Raw genomic sequence first — 11,746 nt, 5'->3', positions numbered from 1 at the left:
CCAATAAGAAGAAGTGGGACTATCATTGTTTTTTCAACAGGACAATGACCCAACACATATCCGGGCTGTGTAAGGGCTATTTGACCAAGAAGGAGAGTGATGGAGTGCTGCATCAGATGACCTTGCCTCCACAATCACCCAACCTCAACCCAATTGTGATGGTTTGGGATGAGTTGGACCACAGGGCGAAGGAAAAGCAGCCAACAAGTGCTCAGCATATGTGGGAACTCCTTCAAGACTGTTGGAAAAGCATTCCGGGTGAAGCTAGTTGAGAGTGTGCAAAACTGTCATCAATGCAAAGGGTGGCTACTTTGAAGAATCTCAAGTATAAAATATATTTAGATTTGTTTAACACTTTCTGGTTACTACATGATTCCATATGTGTTATTTCATACTTTTAATGTCTTCACTATTATTCTACAATGTAAATTAAATAAAGAAAAACCCTGGAATGAGTAGGTGTGTCCAAACTTTTGACTGGTACTGTAAATTGTAGATAATAGGCCTGGTGTGCACTGTGCCTTGAAGAGCTCAGGTTATCCAGGGCATAAGAGATCACCAGCAGACCACATCACAGCAGTGGATGACACAGTGTCATTGAAGGTGACATGTCTGACATACTGTGTACATGCTGGCAGTGATATATACAGCACAGAATGTCAGCGCACGCCACGGCCGTGTTTCAAGACCCGACACTCTAATCCACCAGCATTCCAGTTCCAGAACTCAGACATTCCAGTTCCAAGAGCTGTGAGTGTGAGGGGACTGACTGCGTGTGAATGCAGCTCTGTCCACTGAGACATTCCAGTTCCAAGAGCTGTGAGTGTGAGGGGACTGACTACGTGTGAATGCAGCTCTGTCCACTGAGACATTCCAGTTCCAAGAGCTGTGAGTGTGAGGGGACTGACTGCGTGTGAATGCAGCTCTGTCCACTGAGACATTCCAGTTCCAAGAGCTGTGAGTGTGAGGGGACTGACTACGTGTGAATGCAGCTCTGTCCACTGAGACATTCCAGTTCCAAGAGCTGTGAGTGTGAGGGGACTGACTGCGTGTGAATGCAGCTCTGTCCACTGAGACATTCCAGTTCCAAGAGCTGTGAGTGTGAGGGGACTGACTACGTGTGAATGCAGCTCTGTCCACTGAGACATTCCAGTTCCAAGAGCTGTGAGTGTGAGGGGACTGACTGCGTGTGAATGCAGCTCTGTCCACTGAGACATTCCAGTTCCAAGAGCTGTGAGTGTGAGGGGACTGACTACGTGTGAATGCAGCTCTGTCCACTGAGACATTCCAGTTCCAAGAGCTGTGACGGTTCCTGAACGCTAGCCACTGTAGCTCTGACCACTCTTACTACAGTCACTGGCATGGAGAGGGAGGGTGCTACTGAAGTGTGTCTAGAGTGTATGACTTACATTGTGATTGTACAGTATATCACGTAGTATATTATATTTTCATATGACACAATACTCCAAGTATGACCCTGCCAGATGGAATCTTGTCGAAGTCAAAGTTGACCATAGGATATCTCTGCCAGGACGTTGACGTCACAGCATTGGACAGCTGAGATACTTGGCTGCATCTCAATAGTTTGACTAACTTGGCTGCATCTCAATAGTTTGACTAACTTGGCTGCATCTCAGTCAATCAATCAAATGTATTTATATAGCCCTTTTTACATCAGCAGATGTCACAAAGTGTTATACAGAAACTCAGCCTAAAACCCCAAACAGCAAGCAATGCAGATGTAGAAGCACGGTGGCTAGGAAACTCCCGGGAAAGGCAGGAACTTAGGAAGAAACCTAGAGAGGATCCAGGCTCTGAGGGGTGGCCAGTCCTCTTCTGGCTGTGCCGGGTGGAGATTATAAGAATACATGACCATTTAAGGCCAGATAGTTCTTCAAGATGTTCAAACGTTCATAGATGACCAGCAGGGTCAAATAATAATCACAGTGGTTGTAGAGGGTGCAACAGGTCAGTACCTCAGGAGTAAATGTCAGTTGACTTTTCATAGCCAAGCATTTAAAGGTCGAGACAGCAGGTGGGGTAGAGAGAGAGAGAGAGAGCAAGTAGAAAACAGCAGGTCCAGGACAAGGTAGCACGTCCGGTGAACCTGCGAAGATTCCTTACAGGAAGTTCCCTCTCTGACCATTTCTTGGCCTTCTACACTCTCTTTATTGAAAACTGAGGATCTCTGCTGTAACGTGACACTTCCTACGGCTCCCATAGGCTCTCAGAAGGCGGCAAAACGTTGAATGATGACTTTGCAGGCCATGGCTGAAAAACAGTAGCGCATTTGGATAGTGGTCAATCAGAGAACAATGAGACTGGGGGCGCGTGCACGAGCCGACACCATGTTTTTATTTTTTCGTCTTTGAACAAAAACAGGGTTTCCCGGTCGGAATATTATCTCTTTTTTACGAGAAAAATCGCATAAAAATTGATTTTAAACAGAGGTTGACATGCTTCGAAGTACAGTAATGGAATATTTAGAATTTTTTTGTCATGAAACGCGTCGGGCGCATCACCCTTCGTCACCCTTCGGATAGTGTCTTGAACGCACGAACAAAACAGAGGATATTTGAACATAACTATGGATTATTTTGAACCAAACCAACATTTGTTATTGAAGTAGACGTCCTGGGCGTGCATTCTGACAAAGAACAGCAAAGGTAATCCAATTTTTCTTATAGTAAATCTAAGTTTGGTGAGGGCCAAACTTGGTGGGTGTCAAAATAGCTAGCCCGTGATGGCGAGCTATCTACTCAGAATATTGCAAAATGTGCTTTTGCCGAAAAGCTATTTTAAAATCGGACATAGCGATTGCATAAAGGAGTTCTGTATCTATAATTCTTAAAATAATTGTTATGTTTTTTGTGAACGTTTATCGTGAGTAATTTAGTAAATTCACCGGAAGTTTGCGGTGGGTATGCTAGTTCTGAACGTCACATGCTAATGTAAAAAGCTGGTTTTTGATATAAATATGAACTTGATTGAACAAAACATGCATGTATTGTATAACATAATGTCCTAGGAGTGTCATCTGATGAAGATCATCAAAGGTTAGTGCTGCATTTAGCTGTGGTTTGGGTTTATGTGACATTATATGCTAGCTTGAAAAATGGGTGTCTGATTATTTCTGGCTGGGTACTCTGCTGACATAATCTAATGTTTTGCTTTCGTTGTAAAGCCTTTTTGAAATCGGACAGTGTGGTTAGATTAACGAGAGTCTTGTCTTTAAAATGGTGTAAAATAGTCATATGTTTGAGAAATTGAAGTAATAGCATTTCTAAGGTATTTGAATATTGCGCCACGGGATTCCACTGGCTGTTGAGTAGCATACCCTAGAGAGGATAAATATAATCAAATAAAATCTCACTTTATTTGTCACATTAGAACAACAACAACAGCGAAATGCTTACTTACAAGCCCTTAACCAACAATGCAGTTTTAAGAAAAATAAGTGTTAAGTAAAAAATTGATTAGTACATTTAAAAAAATAAAAGTAACAAATAATTAAAGGGCAGCAGTAAAATAACAATATCGAGGCTATATACAGGGGGTACAAGTACAGAGTCAATGTTATTTGGGGGCACCGTTTAGTCGAGCTATTTCAGGTAATATTTACATGTCGGTGGAGTTAAAGTGACTATGCATAGATAATAAACAGAGAATAGCAGCAGCGTAAAAGAGGGTGGGGGCAATGCAAATAGTCTGCGTAGCCATTTGAATAGCTGTTTATGAGTCTTATGGCTTGGGGGTAAAAGCTGTTAAGAATTATTTTGGACCTAGACTTGGCGCTCCAGTACCGCTTGCCATGCGGTAGCAGAGAGAACAGTTTATGACTAGGGTGGGTAGGAGTTTTTAAGGCCTTCCTCTGACACCGCCTGGTATAGAGGTCCTGGATGGCAGGTAGCTTGGCCCCAGTGATGTACTGGGCCATACGCACTACCCTCTGTAGTGCCTTGTGGTTGGAGGCCGAGCAGTTGCCATAACAGGCAGTGATGCAACCAGTCAGAAGGATGCTCTCAATGGTGCAACTGTATAACATTTTGAGCATCTGAGAACCCATGCCAAATCTTTTCATTCTCCTGAGAGGGAATAGGCATTGTCACGCCCTCTTCACAACTGTCTTAGTGTCTTTGGACCATGTTAGTTTGTTGGTGATGTGGACACCAAGGAACCTGAAGCAACCAACCTGCTCTTCTGCAGCCCCGCCGATGAGAATGGGGGCGTGCTCGGTCTTCCTTTTCCTGTAGTCCACAATCATTTCCTTTTTCTTGATCATGTTGAGGGAGAGGTTGTTGTCCTGGCACCACACGGCCAGGTCTCTGACCTCCTCCCTATAGGCTGTCTCGTCGTTGTCGGTGATCAGGCCTACCACCGTTGTGTCATCGGCAAACTTAATGATGGTGTTGGAGTCATGCCTGGCCATGCAGTCATGAGTGAACAGGGAGTACAAGAGGGGACTGAGCACGCACCCCTGAGGGGCCCTTGTGTTGAGGATCAGTGTGGCGGATGTGTTACCTACCCTCACCACCTGGGGGCGGCATGTCAGGAAGTCCAGGATGCAGATGCAGAGGGAGGTGTTTAGTCCCAAGGTCCTGAGCATAGTGGTGAGCTTTGAGGGCACTATTGTGTTGAACGCTGAGCTGTAGTCAATAAACAGCATTCTCACATAGGTGTTTGTTTTGTCCAGGTGTGAAAGGGCAGTGTGGAGTGCAATAGAGATAGCATCATCTGTGGATATGTTGGGGTGGTATGCAAATTGGAGTGGGTCCAGGGTGTCTGGGATAATGGTGTTGATGTGAGCTGTGACCAGCCTTTCAAAGCACTTCATGGCTACAGACGTGAGTGCTACGGGCCGGTAGTCATTTAGGCAGGTTACCTTGGTGTTCTTGGGCACAGGGACTATAGTGGTCTGCTTGAAACATGAAACATTACAGACTCAGCCAGGGACATGTTGAAAATGTCAGTGAAGACACTTGCCAGTTGGTCAGCTCATATGCATGTCCTGGTAATCCGTCTGGCCCTGCGGCCTTGTGAATGACCTGTTTAAAGGTCTTACTCACATAGACTATAGAGAGCGTGATCACACAGTCGTCCGGAACAGCTGATGCTCTCATGCATGTTTCAGGCTCCAGTGCTTCCCACAGTTGTGTCAAGTTGGCTGGATATCCTTTGGGTGATGGACCATTCTTGATACAGATTGGAAACTGTTGAGCTTGTCAAACCCAGCAGCGTTGCAGTTCTTGACACAAACTGGTACACCTGGCACCAACCGCCATACCCCGTTCAAAGGCACTTACATCTTTTGTCTTGCCCATTCACCCTCTGAATGGCACACATACACAATCCATGTCTCAATTGTCTCAAGGCTTAAAAATCCTTTAAAGGCTTACAAATTCTTCTTTAATAACCTCTTAGATGTAATGGCAAAATGTTGATTTCCGCTTAAATAGCCATACCCAAAAGTAACTGCTATCAGTGTGTAATTACATGATTCTGACATGCCAAAACTTTGTATATTTGGAAAGAAGACATCTGGGAGATTATGAGGAAATGATCAGAAAATAGATAGGAGTTACATAGTTCAGAATAAACAAGATCAAGCACACACAAAATAACAGTTTTTTTTAGTTTGAAAGTAATCTTTCATTGACAAGCTATAAGTGATTTATTGATTCCCAGAGCTGGAAACACATCAGATGGCTTCCACAACATGTCAACAATATCAGAAAAAAAATGGGATTGATAGACCTAACAACTAGAAATGGGCAGATGTTTTAGTAAGTGGTGTCAGGTGTGGTCACGGGTCATTTCCAAGTGTCCCTAAACCTCTCCAGTGGCATATGTCTGTAAATTAGATAATTCCAGTGCTATTACATATTTGCAATCCCTAAATGCTATTTGTTCAGTATAGAAACACAATGTCTACTATATCCTGTTAGGGACAGACGTTCCGCTAGCGGAACGCCTCACCAATATCCAATGGTAGAGCGTGGCGTGAAATACAAAACCTTAAAAATGCTATAACTTCAATTTCTCAAACATATGACTATTTTACACCATTTTAAAGACAAGACTCTCGTTAATCTAACCACATTGTCCGATTTCAAAAAGGCTTTTTATTATATGCATATTCTAGTTTCTGGGAAGGAGTAATAACCAGATTAAATCAGGTACGTTTTTTATCCGGCTGTGAAAATACTGCCCCCTATCCCTGGTGTTAAGGGGTATCCAGGGTACATTCAAGTGTCCTTTCAACCTCTCCAAAGTGTCCGAATGTGGTAATTGCACTGTTTTTACACACTGGATGTGCCTAAAAGTTATTGTTCAATTTAAAAACAAAATGTCTACAACACCAACCTCTCTCAAACATTGTGGTGGTGTCTGGGGACATACAGGGGATATCCAAGTGTTTTTTCAACCTCTCCAAAGTGCCTGAACGTTTAGCCTAGGCATATCCAATGTATTGGTCTCACATACAAATGAACTGTTTACAAAAACAATATAAAAGCAACAGATATACAATTTAAAAAAATATATAAAAATGTTTGTTTTACACAAACTTAGTTACACATGTGTCCTTCACTAAAAAAGCAGAAAATAAATAAATAAGCTGAGCTATTTCCAATAAGAATCCGGTGATTGACAGAGTCGAAAGCCTTGGCCAGGTCGATGAAGACGACTGCACAGTACTGTCTTTTATCGATGGCGGTTATGATGTCGTTTAGGACCTTGAGCGTGGCTGAGGTGCATCCACGACCAGCTCGGAAACCAGATTGCATAGTGGAGAAGGTACGGTGGGATTCGAAATGGTCGGTGATCTGTTAACTTGGCTTTCGAAGATTTTAGAAAGGCAAGGCAGGATGGACATAGGTCTATAACAGTTTGGGTCTAGAGTGTCTCCCCGTTTGAAGAGGGGGATGACCACGGCAGCTTTCCAATTTTTGGGGATCCTTGATGATACGAAAGAGAGGTTGAACAGATTAGTAATAGGGGTTGCAACAATTTCGATGGATAATTTTACAAAGAGAGGGTCCAGATTGTCTAGCACGGCTGATTTGTAGGGATCCAGATTTTGCAGCTCTTTCATCAGCTGTCTGGATTTGGCAGAAGGAGAAGCGGGGGGGGGGCTCTTGGGCAAATTTCTGCAGCGGGTGCAGAGCTGTTGGCCGGGGTACAGGTAGCCAGGTGGAAAGCATGGCCAGCTGTAGAAAAATGCTTGTTGAAATTATCGATTATTGTAGCTTTATCGGTGGTGACAGTGTTTCCTAGCCTCAGTGCAGTGGGCAGCTGGGAGGAGGTGCTCTTATTCTCCATGGACTTTACAGTGTCCCAAACCTTTTTGGAATTAGTGCTACAGGATGCAAATTTCATTTTGAAAAAGCTAGCCTTAGCTTTCCTAACTGACTGTGTATATTGGTTCCTGACTTCCCTGAAAAGTTGTATATCCTTGGGGCTATTCGATGCTAATGCAGTACGCCACAGGATGTTTTTGTGCTGGTCAAGGGCAGTCAAGTCTGGGGTGAACCAGGGGTAGATGATGATTAGATTTCACTTTCACCATAGCTTGTTCATGTCATGATAGTCTTTGAAGCAGTCCCTCTCTGCCAGGAAACAAAAAGCCAACTGACATTTCGGACAGAAGATCTGGCACCCACCCTGTGTTTTGTGCAATGCTTGCTGTTCTTCTTTTTGTCTATTGGCATGTGTGTTGGATAGTAGCGCTCACCTTGAGTGGGGGGGTCTTATGACGGTTGTGAGGTTGCTTTTGGCCCCCAATTCAGCCATTTCCAACAACAGCTGCTCTAAGAAGGCCAACTGGAAGGGGGCGGTTTGACCTTTTTCTTTGTCCATCTGCTTGTGGAGAATGAAAGCATTTACTGTAGCAATGTACACAAAGTTGTAAAAAAAGTCTTATACCACTTCCTGGTCTTGTGGAGGACCTGGTAGTGGCCTATCAGAGCATCAGATAGGTCGACACACCCCATGCTGGCCTTGTAGTCCATCACAGAAACAGAAATAGGGACATTCTTCCTCACCCATGCCCATTGGCATTTTTCACCCTCCTTGAGACATGGGCGTTATTGAATGCCTTATGCTGTGTGGTGAGCATGGTTACTTCCCTATTGTCCTTCCATTTCACAAAAAGCAGCTTGTTAGTCCTGATCCAACGTATGATCCCCCTCTCCTCTGTCTTTGTCATGTTGTTTACCTTGGTCTTGGGGAAACCAATTCTGTTAGGACAAATGGTGCCACAAGCCCCTATTTTGTTTTTCAAGAGGTCTATGATAAAAATTGTCCACAAAGAGCTTGTACCCACTGCCAAGTAAGGGGAAGTCCATCAGCTGCATGGCAGAGTCATAACTAAGGCCCTTACCAGTGGGTGTGATCACAGAGGCTGAATCGGCTAGCACAAAGAGCTTGTAGCCCCATTTGGTCTGATAATTTTTTATATATTGCTTCACGCCAATTCGAGCCTTTGAAGCAACCATGCGCTCATCTATAGATAGATTTTGTGCAGGTTGGAAGTAAGTTTTGCATGCCTCCACCATGTCATGATACAGGGGCTTGACTCTAGCAAGACAATCATACCCTGCAGTCCCCTTCTTCTGGTCATTATCCAGATCCTTTTGTGGGTCACTCATGTGAAGAGTATGGTGGATGGCCAAGAATCAGTTTTCAATCATGATGGAGGTGGGCAACTCGAACCGATAGAGTGGGGACTTGATCCAGTTGTCAACTAGTCTTGATACCTTTACCAGTCCCATGTAAATCACAAAGGACATGTAGTGGGGCATGTCACCCATGGTAACAGGTTTCCTGGACATCTTCCTTTGCCTCCTGCAGCTTCTTGTCCCCTTCCAACACTTGTTGGAATTACTCATTTGTGTTCCAGGTACAGAGGTGGTAAAGTAGAGCTGAAACAGCTGTAAAGGGGTGTATGTTTCATTACTAACCAATGGGCCTTCAGGTCGTTTGGGTTTAAACCTAAATTGTTCTGGCGCCTCATCATCTTCATGGACCGTATGCCACCTGTCCTCAGTTAAATCTCCCTCTCCCTCTCCCTCTCCCTCTGCCTCTCCCTCTCCCTCTCCCTCTCCCTCTCCCTCTGCCTCTGCCTCTCCCTCTGCCTCTGCCTCTCCCTCTCCCTCTCCCTCTCCCTCTCCCTCTCCCTCTGCCTCTGCCTCTCCCTCTGCCTCTGCCTCTCCCTATGCCTCTCCCTCTCCCTCTCCCTCTGCCTCTTCCTCTGCCTCTCCCTCTCTCTCTCTACCTCTCCCTCACTCTTCTCTGTTGAGGCCTAGATCTCCTCCCTGGCACTGCACCTTCAGATGAACTGGCAGAGAGGGGAGTGGTGCCAGGGCCTGCAGTGGGGGTGGTTGAAGAGGAGTGGGGTCAAGGCCTGCATTGGGGGTGGTTGAAGAGGAGTGGTGCCAGGGCCTGCAGTGGGGGTGGTTGAAGAGGAGTGGTGCCAGGGCCTGCAATGGGGGTGGTTGAAGAGGAGTGGTGCCAGGCCTGCAATGGGGGTGATTGAAGAGGAGTGGTGCCAGGGCCTGCAGTGGGGTGGTTGAAGAGGAGTGGTGCCAGGCCTGCAATGTGGGTGGTTGAAGAGGAGTGGTGCCAGGGCCTGCAGTGGGGTGGTTGAAGAGGAGTGGTGCCAGGCCTGCAGTGGGGGTGGTTGAAGAGGAGTGGTGCCCAGGTCCTGCAGTGGGGTGGTTGAAGAGGAGTGGTGCCCAGGTCCTGCAGTGGGGTGGTTGAAGAGGAGTGGTGCCAGGCCTGCAGTGTGGGTGGTTGAAGAGGAGTGGTGCCAGGGCCTGCAGTGGGGTGGTTGAAGAGGAGTGGTGCCCAGGTCCTGCAGTGGGGGTGGTTGAAGAGGAGTGGTGCCCAGGTCCTGCAGTGGGGTGGTTGAAGATGAGTGGTGGCAGGGCCTGCAGTGTGAGTGGTTGAAGAGGAGTGGTGCCCAGGTCCTGCAGTGGGGTGGTTGAAGAGGAGTGGTGCCAGGGCCTGCAGTGGGGTGGTTGAAGAGGAGTGGTGCCAGGCCTGCAGTGGGGTGGTTGAAGAGGAGTGGTGCCCAGGTCCTGCAGTGTGGGTGGTTGAAGAGGAGTGGTGCCAGGGCCTGCAGTGGGGTGGTTGAAGAGGAGTGGTGCCCAGGTCCTGCAGTGGGGGTGGTTGAAGAGGAGTGGTGCCAGGGCCTGCAGTGGGGTGGTTGAAGAGGAGTGGTGGCAGGGCCTGCAGTGTGAGTGGTTGAAGAGGAGTGGTGCCCAGGTCCTGCAGTGGGGTGGTTGAAGAGGAGTGGTGCCAGGGCCTGCAGTGTGGGTGGTTGAAGAGGAGTGGTGCCAGGCCTGCAGTGGGGGTGGTTGAAGAGGAGTGGTGCCCAGGTCCTGCAGTGGGGTGGTTGAAGAGGAGTGGTGCCAGGGCCTGCAGTGGGGGTGGTTGAAGAGGAGTGGTGCCCAGGTCCTGCAGTGGGGTGGTTGAAGAGGAGTGGTGCCCAGGTCCTGCAGTGGGGGTGGTTGAAGAGGAGTGGTGGCCAGGTCCTGCAGTGGGGGGTGGTTGAAGAGGAGTGGTGCCCAGGTCCTGCAGTGGGGTGGTTGAAGAGGAGTGGTGGCAGGGCCTGCAGTGGGGTGGTTGAAGAGGAGTGGTGCCAGGCCTGCAGTGGGGTGGTTGAAGAGAAGTGGTGCCAGGAGCTACAGTGGGGGTGGTTGAAGAGGAGTGGTGCCCAGGTCCTGCAGTGGGGGTGGTTGAAGAGGAGTGGTGCCCAGGGCCTGCAGTGGGGGTGGTTGAAGAGGAGTGGTGCCAGGGCCTGCAGTGGGGGGTGGTTGAAGAGGAGTGGTGGCAGGCCTGCAGTGGGGGTGGTTGAAGAGGAGTGGTGCCAGGCCTGCAGTGGGGGTGGTTGAAGAGGAGTGGTGCCAGGAGCTACAGTGGGGTGGTTGAAGAGGAGTGGTGCCCAGGTCCTGCAGTGGGGTGGTTGAAGAGGAGTGGTGGCCAGGTCCTGCAGTGGGGATGGTTGAAGAGGAGTGGTGGCCAGGTCCTGCAGTGGGGTGGTTGAAGAGGAGTGGTGCCAGGGCCTGCAGTGGGGGGTGGTTGAAGAGGAGTGGTGGCAGGGCCTGCAGTGGGGTGGTTGAAGAGGAGTGGTGCCAGGCCTGGAGTGGGGGTGGTTGAAGAGGAGTGGTGCCAGGAGCTACAGTGGGTGGTTGAAGAGGAGTGGTGCCAGGAGCTACAGTGGGGGTGGTTGAAGAGGAGTGGTGGCAGGGCCTGCAGTGGGGTGGTTGAAGAGGAGTGGTGCCAGGGCCTGCAGTGGGGTGGTTGAAGAGGAGTGGGGTCTTTGTTGAGTTGTGGATGTAGAACCATCAGACGGGGTGATTGACACAGCAGTGGGGGGGGAAGACCTTGACCGGCGGGGGGCGCTTGCTGGGGAGGGGTGGCTCCCAAACATCATCATCCACATCATCGGCATCCTCCACTCTGTGGTGAATGAAATTGTTGTAAAACAGAATTACAGTTGACTAAATCTACTAAATTTACTAAACGACGTTACTGTGAAGTAAAAACACCAAGCCTAAACTTTACCGGTACAGTGACTCGCATAGAAGGTGTGAAGCAAACAGTAACACTTTGGAGACAAAGATAGAGGTGAGAACCACAAATAAACAATGGCCATGAGAGTTTAGTGGCCTCTCCAAAGTTACAAGGATGAAACTTAGAACAGCAAACAGTGAACTAATATGAAACAGAGACAATAACTACT

General features: G+C 47.7%; 1 protein-coding gene across 1 annotated transcript; it reads right to left on the bottom strand.

Moving 5' to 3' along the window:
• Window positions 1-9,281: 9,281 nt before the first annotated feature.
• On the bottom strand, window positions 9,282-11,446 carry LOC123729658 (proline-rich extensin-like protein EPR1). Its single transcript, XM_045705319.1, has 3 exons — window positions 11,388-11,446; window positions 10,690-11,253; window positions 9,282-10,575 (listed from the first exon to the last, which is right to left on the bottom strand). Exons 1-3 carry the CDS (start codon window positions 11,444-11,446, stop codon window positions 9,282-9,284), a joined length of 1,917 nt encoding a protein of 638 aa, XP_045561275.1.
• Window positions 11,447-11,746: the final 300 nt, after the last annotated feature.

The sequence above is a fragment of the Salmo salar genome, chromosome ssa22, assembly GCF_905237065.1.
Source record: "Salmo salar chromosome ssa22, Ssal_v3.1, whole genome shotgun sequence".
Classification (NCBI taxonomy): domain Eukaryota; kingdom Metazoa; phylum Chordata; class Actinopteri; order Salmoniformes; family Salmonidae; genus Salmo; species Salmo salar.
Note: the sequence above shows the minus strand (reverse complement) of the source record. Positions and strands in the feature narration are given on the sequence as shown.